Genomic DNA, 14,258 nt, shown 5'->3' with positions numbered 1-14,258 from the left:
GGACTTGCTTTTTGTGGGACGAGTTGATGTTTTTATTGGTTACGTTTTTGAGAAAATAACATTTTTTGATCAATTTCTATTCTGAATTTTTGGAGGCAGAATGAACAAAACCCAGCAATTCAGGAATTGTTTTTTTTATGGCGTTCATCATCAGGTAAAAGTGGTAAGGCAGCATTATTCTCAAGGTCAGTATGATTACAGTGATAGCACATTTATAGCATTTATTTTTATGTTTTGCCGCTTTTACACAATAAAATAATTTAATTAAAAAGATAATTGTTTTTGCATGAGAATATTCTGAGAACTATAGCATACCAAAGACTTGCGGGCACAACAAATGGCTAAGGGATCACTAATCACCCACTTGAAGCAGAAAAGCAAAAGATCAAGAGAAGAAAGAAGTGTGTATGAAATAGTTTGGATCACAAATAATAAAATCTGATAAATGTTATTAATGAACAAACAACACAGTTTGAACATAAAAACAATTAAAAGAGCCAAAAGAAGGCTAAAGAGTAACCACAAAGAGGTCCGTGTAGGGACCATCAATCCTCCAATGTGCTAGCCAAGAAAAGGAACCAAAATAATATCTACTATATAATTGTCTTATTCTGTCTGTCTGTCTATCTGTAACGGAAATCCCACGTCGCTGATTGGTCGCGCCTGGCTGGCCGCGACCATTCAGCGACAGTCGCAGTCCGGCTGCGAGTTAGCACGGAATTCGAACGATGCACGCCACCGCTAACATCGGGAGATCTGCGGCGCTAGCCGCTGATCTCCCAACGGTTGCCGTGGGTGATCTACTGCCGCACAGACTTCAGTGGCACCGCAGCCGGGAGAGGACCGGCACAGCGCTCAATGTGTGGATGGTACCCAGTCACACTGACTGACCGATCACAGCAATCAGAGATCGGGGACAGTTGAAATGGGTCACCACACCTCTAGCCATGCTGCCCAGCTGTCAGTGACTGTTGTTGGTATGAAGCTGTGCATATTCACACAGTGACGGTTTTAATCCATGACCATCATGACATAGCACATTATTAAGTGGGAACTAACACATGCTCATGAGGTGCTATGTCCATCATTGGTTATTAAGGGGTTATTGTAAAAATAAATAAAGTACACATATTTGGTATTTCCACATCCAGAATGACTCAACTTATAAACCTGTCTTACTAGTTAACCCCTTCAGTGAACACCATAAAAAAGTGGCAAAAAAACTTTGCTTTTTCATGATATAGCTGTCATGGGTGTGTCAGATGCAACAGACAGTCGCTCTACATCTGGCTGCAGAAGGTCTCTGTGTTTGGCATTGCAGTCGCCTTCTTAATCCTTCTGACTTTTGGACCAACCAGTAACCTCCCTCCAGCTCTAATTTACACATCTGGACCTTGGTGTTTATAAATATTCACTTTTTCCCTTGTGAAGGCTTTCAGCTGTAGCTGTCAGCTAACTTCCCCTCTGGTGCTGTTGGAAGACATTTAGTGTGATCTCTCTGGAGTCTGCTCAAGCTAAATTCCTCTATCCTTGTTTGTCTCCCTTGTTGTCTTTAGTTGTCAGTGGGGATTGACCAGTGCTTATCCCCTTCCCTATTCAGGGCCTAGCTCTATGGATATACAGGGCTTAGGTTTCCTGTTTGGCGATTGGTGTGCAACCAATTTAGGGATGGCAGGGTAGACAGGGTGTTATTAGATCTGCCTAGGGGGTCTCCACTTCCCCATTCCTTAATGTTTGGGCTTCCTTCCCTTTGCACTTAGTCTTTCCCACACTGTGTGTGACATTATCACCAGCTGTGCATATTTAGAAAAAAAAAACTGACACGTTTTCTTTGTGTTTTTTTGGGAGTGTTTTTTTTTCTCCCTTGGTTATGGATCCGGTTGCAGGGCTAGCAGAGCAGCTGTGCTGTCTGTCTCTGGAGGTAACTGACCTACTCTATGAGGTGCAGTAGCAGCAACAACGGCTGCAGGTCGCTAATGTTGGGGTCTCTGCAGGTAGGCTGGTCCAACGGGAACCCAAGGTTGCAGTCCCGGACAGGATTTCCAGAGGCAGAAACAAGTTTTTTCTGTTCAAGGAGGCTTCCAAACTGTATTTTAAGCTTCATCCTCACTCCTCTGGAAATAAGGAGCAATGAGTAGGATTTGTGATCCTGGGCTTTCTCTTTGCCACAGGTTTCGGTTTGTCTCCAGTCTGTGGAGGGGTTTTTCGGGGCTCTAGACCTCGTCTATGATGACCCTGCTCAAATCTCCTTGGCTGACTCCTGGCTGCGTTGCCTTCAGCAGGGGAATCAGTCAGTGGAGTCGTATAGCTCCGAATTCCGCAGATGGGCAACTGATACTAAATAGAATGACCCGGCCCTCAGAAGCCAATTGTTTCAGGGCCTTACTGAAAGGTCAAAAGATGCCTTAGCAGTTTATGAAATCCCTGAGTCCTTGTAGGCTGCCATGTGTTGACTATACATGTTGATAGACGTCTTTGGATAGGTGGGCAAGATCACCTTCTCCGGAGCCTTCTTTTCAGCTTTTTGCCAGGGGAGCAGTCTGGAGGTGTACTGGAGAGGGTGGAGAAACTCATGCAGTTTGGGGATGTCTTTGCATCGTACATTTTCCAAGAGTTTCTAAAAAAAAAGGATGTGTGTTTTTTTGAGGAAAAAAGGGACATTTTATTGGGACCTGTCCTTTGATGTCTAAGCAAAAGAAAACTTGTTTAATCTTTGGTTGTCTGGAGTTGAATAAACAAGGGGAGCATTTTTTGCCAGCCTGCAGTTTTCGATTTGTCCTGACAGCAGAAGTAGTGCTGAAGAGCAAAACCAAGCAGATTTCTGTGTTTGTTGTGTATGTTAACAGTGGAGCTGGAGTCATCATGGTTGTTGCTGAGTTTGCTAGAACTCATGGGCTTGCTTGCTGTACTTTAGCTAAGCCCATTCCTATCTTCGCCATCGACTCAGCGCCACAGAAAGCTCTGACTCAGATTGTAATGTAAGACTGAGGGTGGGGTTGGTTCATTGTGAGATCATTTCTTGCTATGTCCATGATGGTCTTTCCACCCCAACTGTATTGGGTCTGCCCTGGTTGGTGAATCACAATCCATTGGTGGATTGGCAAGCCAGGGAGATTGTTTAGTGGGGAGATTACTGCCATGAGAAATGTTTAAATATTTCTCTTTCTACAGTCTATACAGAAACTTTACTTCCATTTTGGTCTGGGTTTGAGGACATTTTTTCTGAGAGGGGGTGTCAGGATTTGTCTCCTCATAGTGCATATGATTAGCCTATCAATCTGGCTCCCAGAGCAAAACTACCAAACTCCAGACTGTATAATCTTTCTAGCCCTGAGAGACAAACGATGAAGGATTTCATTGCGAAAAGTCTGGAGAAAGGACATGTCAGACCATCATCTTCGCTCGTGGTGGCAGGGTTCTTCTTCATGAAGAAAAAAGAAGGCAGTCTACTTCCCTGTTTAGATTTCTAGGAATTAAATCAAATTACCATCGGAGATCCATACCCTCTTCCTCTGATTCTGGATCTATTTAGCAGATCTATTCAGCTAGATGGTGGGAGTTAAGGTGTTCTCCAAGTTGGATTTAAGGGGTCCTACAACCTGGTTAGAACCAGAGAAGGGGATGAAAGGAAAATGGCGTTCAATACCCCTGAAGGTCATTTTGGGAGTCTGGTTATGCTTTTCGGTCTGACCAATTCACCTGCGGTATTCCAGCATTTTATTAATGATATTTTCCATTATTTGGTGGGCAGATTTGTGGTGGTGTATCTATATTATATTTAGGTTTACTCATATGATTTTGAGACACATTGGGGGCATGTTAAACAGGTGCTACAAAATTAAGAGATAACAAAATATATGCCAAACTAGAAAAATAGGTTTTCTCCATCCAGGAGGTACAGTTGTTGGGGTATCTGTTGTCATCTTTGTGTTTTCAGGTGGATCAAGAGAAGATCCATGCTGTCCTTGATTGGGACCGTCCCGAGAACTTGAAGGCTCTACAACATTTTCTGGGCTTTACCAATTTTTACCTGAAATTCATCCAGAATTATTCACTAATTGTGAAACTCCTTACTGACATGATAAGGAAGGGGTTGATGCATTGAAGGTGGGGGTTGGGGCTGTGTTGTTTCAGTGTACGTCCCTTGGTAAATGGCATCCATGCACTTTCTTTTCTAAGAAATTATCTTCGGCTGAGAGAAATTATGATGTGGGTAATAGGGAGCTTTTGGTGATTAAATTGGCATTTGAAGAATGGCATCATTGGTTTGGAGGGGGCTGTCCATACTATTATTGTTATTACTGACCATAAGAACTTGTCATATCTTCAATTGGCTAAACATCTCAACCCTATGCAAGCTAGATGGTCCCTGTTTTTTACTAGGTTCAATTTTGTCACTTTCCATTCAGGGGTCAAAAATATCAAGGCTGAAGCTTTGTCCCAGAGCTTCCCTTGTGGTGACCATGAGGACCCTGCCCCGACTTTGCAGAAGGAGGTAGTAATTTTGACTTTGTACCCTGAGCTGGAGAGTGAGGTGTTGGAGGCCCAGGGGGAAGCCCCTGTCTTCTGCCCTCCAGGAAGGTTTTTTGTACTATCTAATCTGTGCCGCAAAGTAATTAAGGAACATCACAACTCTGTGCTTGCTGGTTATCATGGTGGTAAGGCAGCTGCAGACCGATGTGGTTAAACATGTGTCTGCTTGTAGCATCTGAGCACATTCCAAAGTATCGCATACCTGTTCTTCTGGTACTCTTCTTCCACTACCTATTCCTATCAGACCATGGACACACTCATCCATTGATTTTATTACTGACCTACAGGTATGTGCAGGCAAGACTGTGGTTGTAGATAGGTTCAGTAAAATGGTTCACTTTGTCGCATTACTGGAACTTCCGAATGCCAAGACCCTTGCTCAAGTGTTTATAAATGAGATTGTGAAGCTTCATGGGGTTCCCTCTGATGTGATGTGAGATCAGGGGACCCAGTTTGTTTCCAAGTTCTGGAGGGCGTTCTGTTCTCAACTGGGGGTTCAACTATCCTTTTTCTCTGCCTTCCCTCCCCAGTCAAATGGATATACTGAGCACACTAATCAGAATTTGGAGACTTACCTCAGGTATTTTGTTTCTGAAAATCAGGAGGATTGGGCATTCTACTTACCGCTGGCAGAATTTGCTTTTAATAATCAACATCAAGTATCCACCGGCAGGTCACTGATCTTTGGTGTATACAGTTACCATTCACAGTTTGGTACTTTTAGCAGGGGAGGGGCTACAGGAGTTCCGGAGGAGGAATGTTTTGCTTTGTGGCTCTCCTTGGTGTGGCGGGGGGTTCTGTGTAATTTGAAACAAAACATTTGCCAGGTCTAGACCTGAATGTGAATGACTTGTGTGGTTGTCTACCAGGAATATCAGGTTGAAGGTTCCTCTCTGGAAGTTGGGACCTAGATTTATTGGTCCCTATAAAATAATCGCTGTCGTTAACCCAGGACTGTTTCTTCTTGAGCTACCTCAGGCCCTTAAGATCCACAATGTCTTTTACAGGTCTTTGCTCAAGAAATATGTGGAACCTCATGAGTCTTCACTCATACCACCGCCCCCAATAATGGCTAATGGTAAACTAGAGTTTCAGATTTGGAGGATTGTAGATTCTCACCTCCAATGTCGTTCCCTACAATACTTAATGCACGGGAAAGTTTATAATCCAGAGGAAAGCACGTAGGTTTCAGCATCTGAGTTGAATGCCCCCAGGCTGGTTTTTTCATTCCACACCTCTTATCTGGAGAAACCTGGTCCTGAGTGACCGCAGGCCACTCATAGAGGGAGGGTACTGTCACAGGTGTGTCAGACGCAACAAACACAGTCGCTCTACATCTGGATGCAGAGGGTCTCTGTGTTTGGCATTACAGACACCTTCCTAATCCTTCTGAATATAGGATCTAGCGGCAACCTCCCTCCGGCTCTAATTTACACACCTGGACCTTGGTGTTTATTAACTCCCAGCCTGCTTCAGGGTGTTGCCGGTGATATTCATTTTTTCCCATGTGAAGACTTGGAGCTGTAGCTGTCAGCTAACTTAATCTCTGGTGCTGTTGGAGGATGTTTGGTGTGATCTCTCTGGAGTCTGCTCAAGCTAAGTTCCTCTCTCCTTCTTAGTCTCCCTTGTTGTTTTTAGTTATCAGTGGGGACTAACCAGTGCTTATTTCCCCCTTCCCTATCCAGGGTCTAGCTCTAGGGATATAAAGGGCTTAGGTTTCCTGCTCGGTGATTAGTGTGGAACCAATTTAGGGATGGTAGGATTGACAGGATTTATTAAATCTGCCTAGTGGTCTCCACTCCCCCATTCCCTAGTGTTTAGGTTTCCTTCTCCTCATCCCTTCATGTTGCACTTAGTCTTTCATACACTGTGTGTGACAATAGCTAAACAAAAAGTGAAAAGTAAATATAAATATTATCTCTGAAAATATCATTTTGTCCTGCAAAAAACAGGCCACCATACAACTCCATCAGTGGAAAAATAAAAAAGCTATAGCTCTCAGAATACTCTGATGCAAAAACAATTATTTTTTGATTAAATTTATTTTATTGTGTAAAAACGGCAAAACATTAAAAAAAATTGCATAACTATGCCACTGCTGTAATCACACTGACTAGTGATGAGCGAGTATACTCATTACTGGAGATTTCCCGAGCATGCTCGGTTGATCTCCGAGTATTTGGATGTGCTTGGAGATTTAGTTTCTATCACCGTAGCTGCATGATTTGCGGCTGCTTGACAGCCTGAATATATGTGGGGATTTCGTAACAAACAGGCAATCCCCACATGTATTCAGGCTGGCTAGGAGCCGCAAATCATGCAGCTACGGTGATAGAAACTAAATCTCCTAGCACATCCAAATACTCGGAGATAACCCGAGCATGCTCGGGAAATCTGGAGTAACGAGTATACTCGCTCATCACTAGTACTGACCTTGACCTTACGACAATATACCCATCGATACAATATACAGTGTACTAGGCACCACAATGTACAGGCACTACAATGACAGCTTTGCAATTTTCACTCAGCAACAACCACTGCTGCTTGTTTCTGGTAAACACCTATGGAGTCAAAATAGTTACTACACCTGTAGATAAATTCTCAGAGTGTTGTAATTTCCCAAATGGTGTCACTTGAGAGGGAATTCTGCTCTTCTGGCAATTAGGGACTCTATATATGGAGTTCATAGACTATTGTACAATAATTTATCCAAAAGTTAGATATCGCTCCTTCCCTCCTATCTCGCTGTTTGGCTAAACAGTACTGTATAGCCACATATGGGGAATAGCATCAATCTGCAGAAATTGTGTGACAAATTTTTGTGGCATTTTAACCAATTTCCCTTTGTGATAATGTAAAATCTAGGATCTTAAACAACATTTTTGTGGTAAAAATGTAAATTTTTCTGGCACCATAGGGTTGTTTCCAGTAGTTTATGGCACCCATAAACTATAACAGCAAAACCTGCAGTATAATATGGGTCTCCTTCCCTTCTGGCTTTGCACTTTGCCTGAAAAGTATTTCCCGATTACATTTAGGGTATTGGCATACTCAGAAGAAAATGAACAACAAACTGCAAGGTGCATTTTTTCCTTAGTCCTTATGAAAATTAAAAACTTGGGGCTAAAACAACATTTTAGTGGTAAAAATGTAATTATTCTTTCTCCACCGCCCAAAGGTAATTTTTTTAAGCACCTGTGGTGTCAACATGCTCACTGAACCCATAGATTCATTGAGGGGGTTGAGGGGGTTTTGCTGTTCTGGCACCTCAAAAGCTCTTTCTATGTGACATGGCACCCTAAAACCATTCAAGCAATATCTGAATTCCAATATGTCACTCTTCCCTTATGAGTTTTTCATGGGGCCTCAAAAGAAGTTTTTCACCACATATGGGGTATTGGTGTTTTCAGGAGAAATTTCAAAACAAATTGCACTGTTCATTTTGGTAAATGAAAAAAAATTACTTGCCCAGATGGAGACAAAATGGATTGTTACTCTCGACACCTTGGTTCCTAAGGGCCTAAATGAATCCTTGAGCTTTGCCTCCTTTTTATGAAATTTGTATATGGTCCGTGGCACCCATCTTGATTGGATGTCTTTTGTTTTTATTTTTTTCCTTTATCCATTTTTTAATTTTAAATTTGTATTCTTTCCTATATTTTCCATAGTGACCTATTGACTACTGGTGAGCATGTGACCTTCACTTCGCCCCCCAATCGGCCTCATCCTGGCACTTTGATTTGACAATCCAGCACTCCACTCTTCCCTAGCATTGTGAATGCAGCTGGGTTTGTTAATTGACTCATGATTTGTAATTGTTTCTTTAGGAATATGTCAGTAATTCTGTTCCTATGGATTTTTTCCATCCATCCATCCACATTTCTATCTATGAAATGTGTTGTGACTTGCTATTCTGAATAACTTATTAAACTTGTGTATATTAACCTACTATTGGTGACATCCTTGTCAAAACAATCATTACTTCATGAAAGTATCCTTGAACATGTAGAGGAGTTGAAATACTTCTTCCTGCTTAATTGGTGTGAGTAATTCATGCTTTCTTTTTGTACAAGTGCAATAAAAATATCTGAATATTTCCATCCCCAGGACATCAAGTAGCCCCATCTTTTTTTGTGTTTTACATGCAGTTTTTAACAAAGTCAATAGTGTCTGATTTTTTAAGACCAGTTGATATGGAAGATTGCTCTCAAATAAATTACATTCTGGATCTATACCGGGGGAACAAGTGGCTGGAAGACCAACACATCTAACCAAGATACCATTACTGGTGTATACAAAGGATTAGCTCTACCCTCGCCTACTGTATTATCACCCATCCCTTGTAGATTGTGAGCCCTCGCGGGCAGGGTCCTCTCTCCTCCTGTGCCAGTTATGATTTGTATTGTTTAAGATTATTGTACTTGTTTTTATGTATACCCCTCCTTACCTGTAAAGCGCCATGGAATAAATGGCGCTATAACAATAAATAATAATAATAATAATAATTAGTGTGGTGTCAACATCTAAGGGGGTCACTAACATTACTTGTCCTTGATCTGTATATAGTTTTAACCAAATTTCACTACCTCCTTTTTAAAGGTTTTGTTGTCTATATCTTCACACCACATACATACAATACCTTTGGCGCAACTAGCTTCTCACACTGTATGTAACTACTGTGTAGCACAACACAGCATATAATCAGTTTTTAATGTTTCTGTTTCTGACCCCAGTCAAATTGTGTTGACCAGTCACACATTATTTGTCACTGATCAGTTTATTTTGTGTGTCATTGCAACAAATTTATTTACCTGCACTCTTCATACTTACCAATGTAGACAAGAACTGATGACTGCTTATCCGTTCCAGCAGCATTTGCTGCTAGACATGTATAAACTCCAGAGTCTTTCTCCATTGCATTTTTTATAAAAAATGTCCCATCCTGTGTTAATATGTGTCTGCCATAGTGAAATAAAAGATTGCGGTAAACAAAAATGCAATATCATAATACCATAAATAAAGGCATTCATTTTAAAAAAATTTTAGCGACAAACCTTGATAACAAATTCAGTAATCTAATATATAAAGCTCAATGTGTGTGTGTGTGTGTGTATGTATGTATGTGTGTATGTCTGGGATTGGCATCCGCACCGTCACAGCTACAGCCACAAAATTTGGCACAGTCTCACATCTGGACCCCAAGAGTGTCATAGGCTATGTTGTGAGGTGAAATTTTAACCCCGCGCGTTCCAATTCACCAAACAATTTTGCCCCTATCTACATAATGGGACAAAAGTGTATGTATGTATTGGCATCTGCACCGTCGTAGCTACAGCCACAAAATTTTGCACAGTCACACGTCTGGACCCCGAGACCGTCATAGGTTATGTTGTGAGGTGAAATTTTAAACCTGCGGGTTCCAATTCACCAAACAATTTTGCCCCTATCTACAAAATGGGGAAAAAGTGAAAGGAAAAGTGTTGGAGGCAAATTGACAGCTGCCAGATGTGAACAAGGGGGACTTAAAGATTGAGAGCGATGGCGTCAGAGTATATACTGTACAGTTGCTAAGGTGGGGCCTTGACATGGGATACTCACCACACACGGGGATATGAACGCACACACAAAATGCGCCACACACTACCACGTGCTTCAACACATATACCACCCTCAGCACACATTTCACCACACATACACCAACCTCGCCACATAAAAATCGAAACGCAAAAGTCGCCACTCAAAACTCGCCACTCTGTCCCAGAGCTGTTTAAAAGATGAAAAATGAGCTGTGATTGGTTGCTATCAGCAACAGTTTTCTTTGTAGGCAGTTGTGGTAACTGAGGCCTATTATTCTTATCACTTCTATGGTGTTATCGTCCTTCTGTAAAGCTGGAAATAACACAATTTATTACCGTGCCAACACAGACCACCCTCTGACACAGACTGCAGGGGGAGCCCAGTATCACACAGGAGAGGATTAGACACATGGCTCAGCAGGCAGTATCACACAGGATAGGATTAGATACACAGCTCAGCAGTCAGTATCACACAGGATAGGATTAGATGCATGTTTTTTATGTGCCATATAATCATTATAATTTGTTATAACTAACCACAATTGGTTACTATGCCCGGGCAACGCCGGGCTCTTCAGCTAGTGTATATATGCATACAGTGCATATATAATCATGAGAATCAGTGCTCAAATCTACTCATCCTTACAATAAAGGAACTGCAGGTAATTTGGCCTTTTTTTCTGCTTTTTCACACCCCTAACCAAACACCATGACAGGAATTCCTCTATAGCATCATTCAAATGAGTGACAATACAAGTTGATTGAAAAATTTGAAGGAGCCACTGAAAATGTGCAGAATGCCCAGTAGTCAGACCGCCAAAATCAGACATTGGTGGCCTAAATAAACAATTTATCTACAATGTTTGCCGTGTCTAAACCTGTATTAGAATTAATTATTGTTTATTAAGCTGTTGGGAATGTGTTTTTAATTAGAACTTTTTTTAGTGATTATTAAATATGTATGATATCTTTCACATGTATTAATTTCTGTTAGCAAGGACAAAACTTCTTTAACGTATCTCTAAACCTGACACATCCCAGCATGTATAGTGGGAGCTGTTAAACTAACATGAAAAAATGTATGTATTTGACAGATGCCCTGCTTTATGCCATCCATCACCCTATCACCCTAGGCTCCTTGTGTTAAAAGAATGTGAGCATACATTATATAGCAAATGGCACAAAATTGTACTGAAGTACTGGATTACAGTGATGGATAATATCTGTGTGTAATACATCAACCAACAATTACTCATAGGTTCCCATATTTAAAAGAATATAATAAAATGTAATGTAATAAATTGTATAAACATTGCTCATGTATGTATGGGTATACATTCTCTCTCTGTATATATATATATATATATATATATATATACATACATACGGAGAGTGTTAAATAAGTATTGAACACATCATCAATTTTGTAGGTAAATATATTTGTAAAGATATTATTGACATGAAATTCTCACCAGATGTCAGTAACGAACCATCCAATCCACACAGAGAAATCAATCATTAGCTATCCATGAATTAAGTTGTGTAATAATGAGAAATGACACAGGGAAGATGTGTTGAACACATGATGAAATATTGTAGAGGTGCAAAATGAAAATCATGACACCAGCTGAAATCTATCAGTAATTAGAAAGCAATGTTGTCACTTAGTGAAAATAATATCAGCTGGTTCAACTGATAGCCTATACAAAGGTGTCTCATTACCAAGGTGCTACAAAAGAGACATCTCATGATCAGTACAAAAAATATGTTGCAAAACATATTGATGGCATTGGCTGCAAAAGAATTTCTACACTACCGAAGGTTCCAGCAAGCACTGATGGGTTCATAATCCATAAGTGGAAAAAAACATCATTTCACCATAAACGGGCCATGACCAGGTGATCCCTGCAAGACTTCAGCAAAGGAGTGGAAAGAATTATCAGAAGAGTTGTTTATGTGTGGCTGTTTTTCAGCATATGGCACTGGCAAACTTCATACAGTTGAAGAACTAATGAATGGACAAATGTACCAAGACATTCTGCTGCCATCTATCAGGATGATGAAGATGAGATGAAGGTGGACATTTCAACAAGACAATGATCCCAAACACACAGCCAAGGAAATGCGCAATTGTTTTCAGAGAAAGAAAATAAAGCTGCTAGAATGGCCCAACCAATCACCTGATCTGAATCCAATAGAAAATGCATGGAAGGAACTAAACCTCAAAGTTCATAGAAGGAGCCCACAAGACCTCCAGGATTTGAAGAGTCTTTGTGTGGAAGAATGGGTCAAAATCACAATGCATGCGACTAGTTTCTCCTTATAGGAGGCATCTTGAAACTGTCATCATCAACAAAGGCTTTTGCACAAAGTATTAAATACATTTCAATAAGCGTCTTCAATACTTTTTTCCTCTGTCTTTTCTCATTATTACACATAACTTAATTTATGGACCTCTATGGCTTGATTTCTCTGCCTGTGTAGATTGAAAAGGTTGTCACTGACATCTGGTGAAAATTTCATGTCACCTTTATAATTACATTTAAGGTACTTAGAAAATTGGTGACGTGTTCAATACTTATTTCACCAGGAGTATATCTAATTTATGCATTTTTTTATTGGATGATGCAAGATTGTATTAAATTGTCATCATTACAAATAGTCACAACAAACTTAAAACAATTGAAGAAACTTTAAAGGACTTGACCACAAGTTTATTTTTACAAATGTGTTGGAGGTAAGATTTTGTTGCAATCAATAGTGGCATTAGAGCAGCTTTCCTCACATACTTTTGTAAGGAGGTGGCGGGGACCCTCAGTTGCTCCATCTCTCCTTTATGTTGGGCACGTGTCCCCCATGTGGTGTCCGGATATTACTGTTACGAACTACTGTTTTATTGTTGTATGTGTACTGTGTGATGTTTACCTTACTTCTTGTCTTTGTATTATGTTGCACTGTACTGAACATGATTAGTTTAGGGACAGTATGGGTTAAACAGGGGGCTGGATTTACAGCCTCAGAGACAGAGGAAGTTCCTGTCTCCCAGTCAGAGCCCGGGCAGACTTGCCCAAGGCAGGACGTGCTCCACTGCTGGGACCGAAATATACCAATGGTATCATTCAAAAGTACAACTTGTCCTGCAAAAAACAGGCCCTCACATGGCCATATTAAAAATAAAAAAGTTATGGCTCTGAGAAGAAGAGGAGCGAAAAACAGAAACCCAAAATGAAAAAGGGCTGCGGCGTGAAGGGGTTAAAGAAACACTCCCATCTATTTTTTTTATTTTTTATTACATGTACCATATGTATATGCATATGTACTGTAGTGTGAGTGTATTAATATACTGTGCTTGCCTAGCAAGGTCTTTTCCAGGATCCAATATCATTCCTCTAAGGCTAATTGGACATAATTTCACACACAAAAAAACAAAATGGCACCCTCAACTTAATACTTGGTTGGTCACCCATTGGAATAAATAACTGTAAGCCATCGCTTCCTATAACAGTAACAAGCTTCTTTCACCTCTCAAATGGAATTTTGGACCACTTTTCTTTTGAAAACTGCTTCATATCACTCATATTTGAAGGTTGCCTTCTCCCAACAGCAATTTTAAGATCTCTCCAAAGGTGTTCAATCGGATTTAGATCTGGACTCATTGCTGGGCACCTCAGAACTCTCCAGTTGAAGTATGTTTACAATTAGGGATGAGCGAGTACTGAAGTATTCGGACTCGCTGTACTCGTACTGAGTATACCGTAATACTCGGGTATTCGGTACGATTAGCGAGTCCAATGATAGTCAATGAAAAATGCGAGTACCGTAATTGCCTGCTGGACCCTACAAAGCGGTCTGGGGGCTGAGGAAAAGGCTAAAAAATGTGTAAATGTTAAAAAAATGTATGCTGTAAACAAATGTACATAACATGGGGGCAACTGGTCAGGTGCTGCACGAGTGGATTTACAGCACTGCTTCACTATAACGTACAAACACTATTTGAAGTCCTGTGGTTTTTTGCCGGAAGAGCGTGACTCGTACGCCACTTACGCAGTGTGTTATGAATGGGTCACCGAGGAGGAAAAGATAAAAAACAAGATAAGTCTCAGAAAACCAGAGAAGTTGGTAACTATGCAGATTGCAGATCCCTGA

The 14,258-nt window shown here is 40.8% G+C and overlaps 1 protein-coding gene across 1 annotated transcript in view; it reads right to left on the bottom strand.

The window, feature by feature from the left end:
- The window catches only part of HMCN1 (hemicentin 1), a 944,468-nt gene that overhangs the window by 765,360 nt on the left and 164,850 nt on the right, over positions 1–14,258 (bottom strand). The window contains exon 13 of the mRNA XM_073582913.1: positions 9,367–9,494. Coding sequence (XP_073439014.1) covers positions 9,367–9,494 — 128 coding nt within the window. The remainder of the gene's footprint in view (positions 1–9,366; positions 9,495–14,258) is intronic.

This window comes from Dendrobates tinctorius, unplaced genomic scaffold, assembly GCF_039654945.1.
Source record: "Dendrobates tinctorius isolate UK_male_01 unplaced genomic scaffold, ASM3965494v1 ptg000074l, whole genome shotgun sequence".
Classification (NCBI taxonomy): domain Eukaryota; kingdom Metazoa; phylum Chordata; class Amphibia; order Anura; family Dendrobatidae; genus Dendrobates; species Dendrobates tinctorius.
The sequence above is the reverse complement of the archived record's forward strand: the minus strand, read 5'-3'. Positions and strand labels throughout refer to the sequence as shown.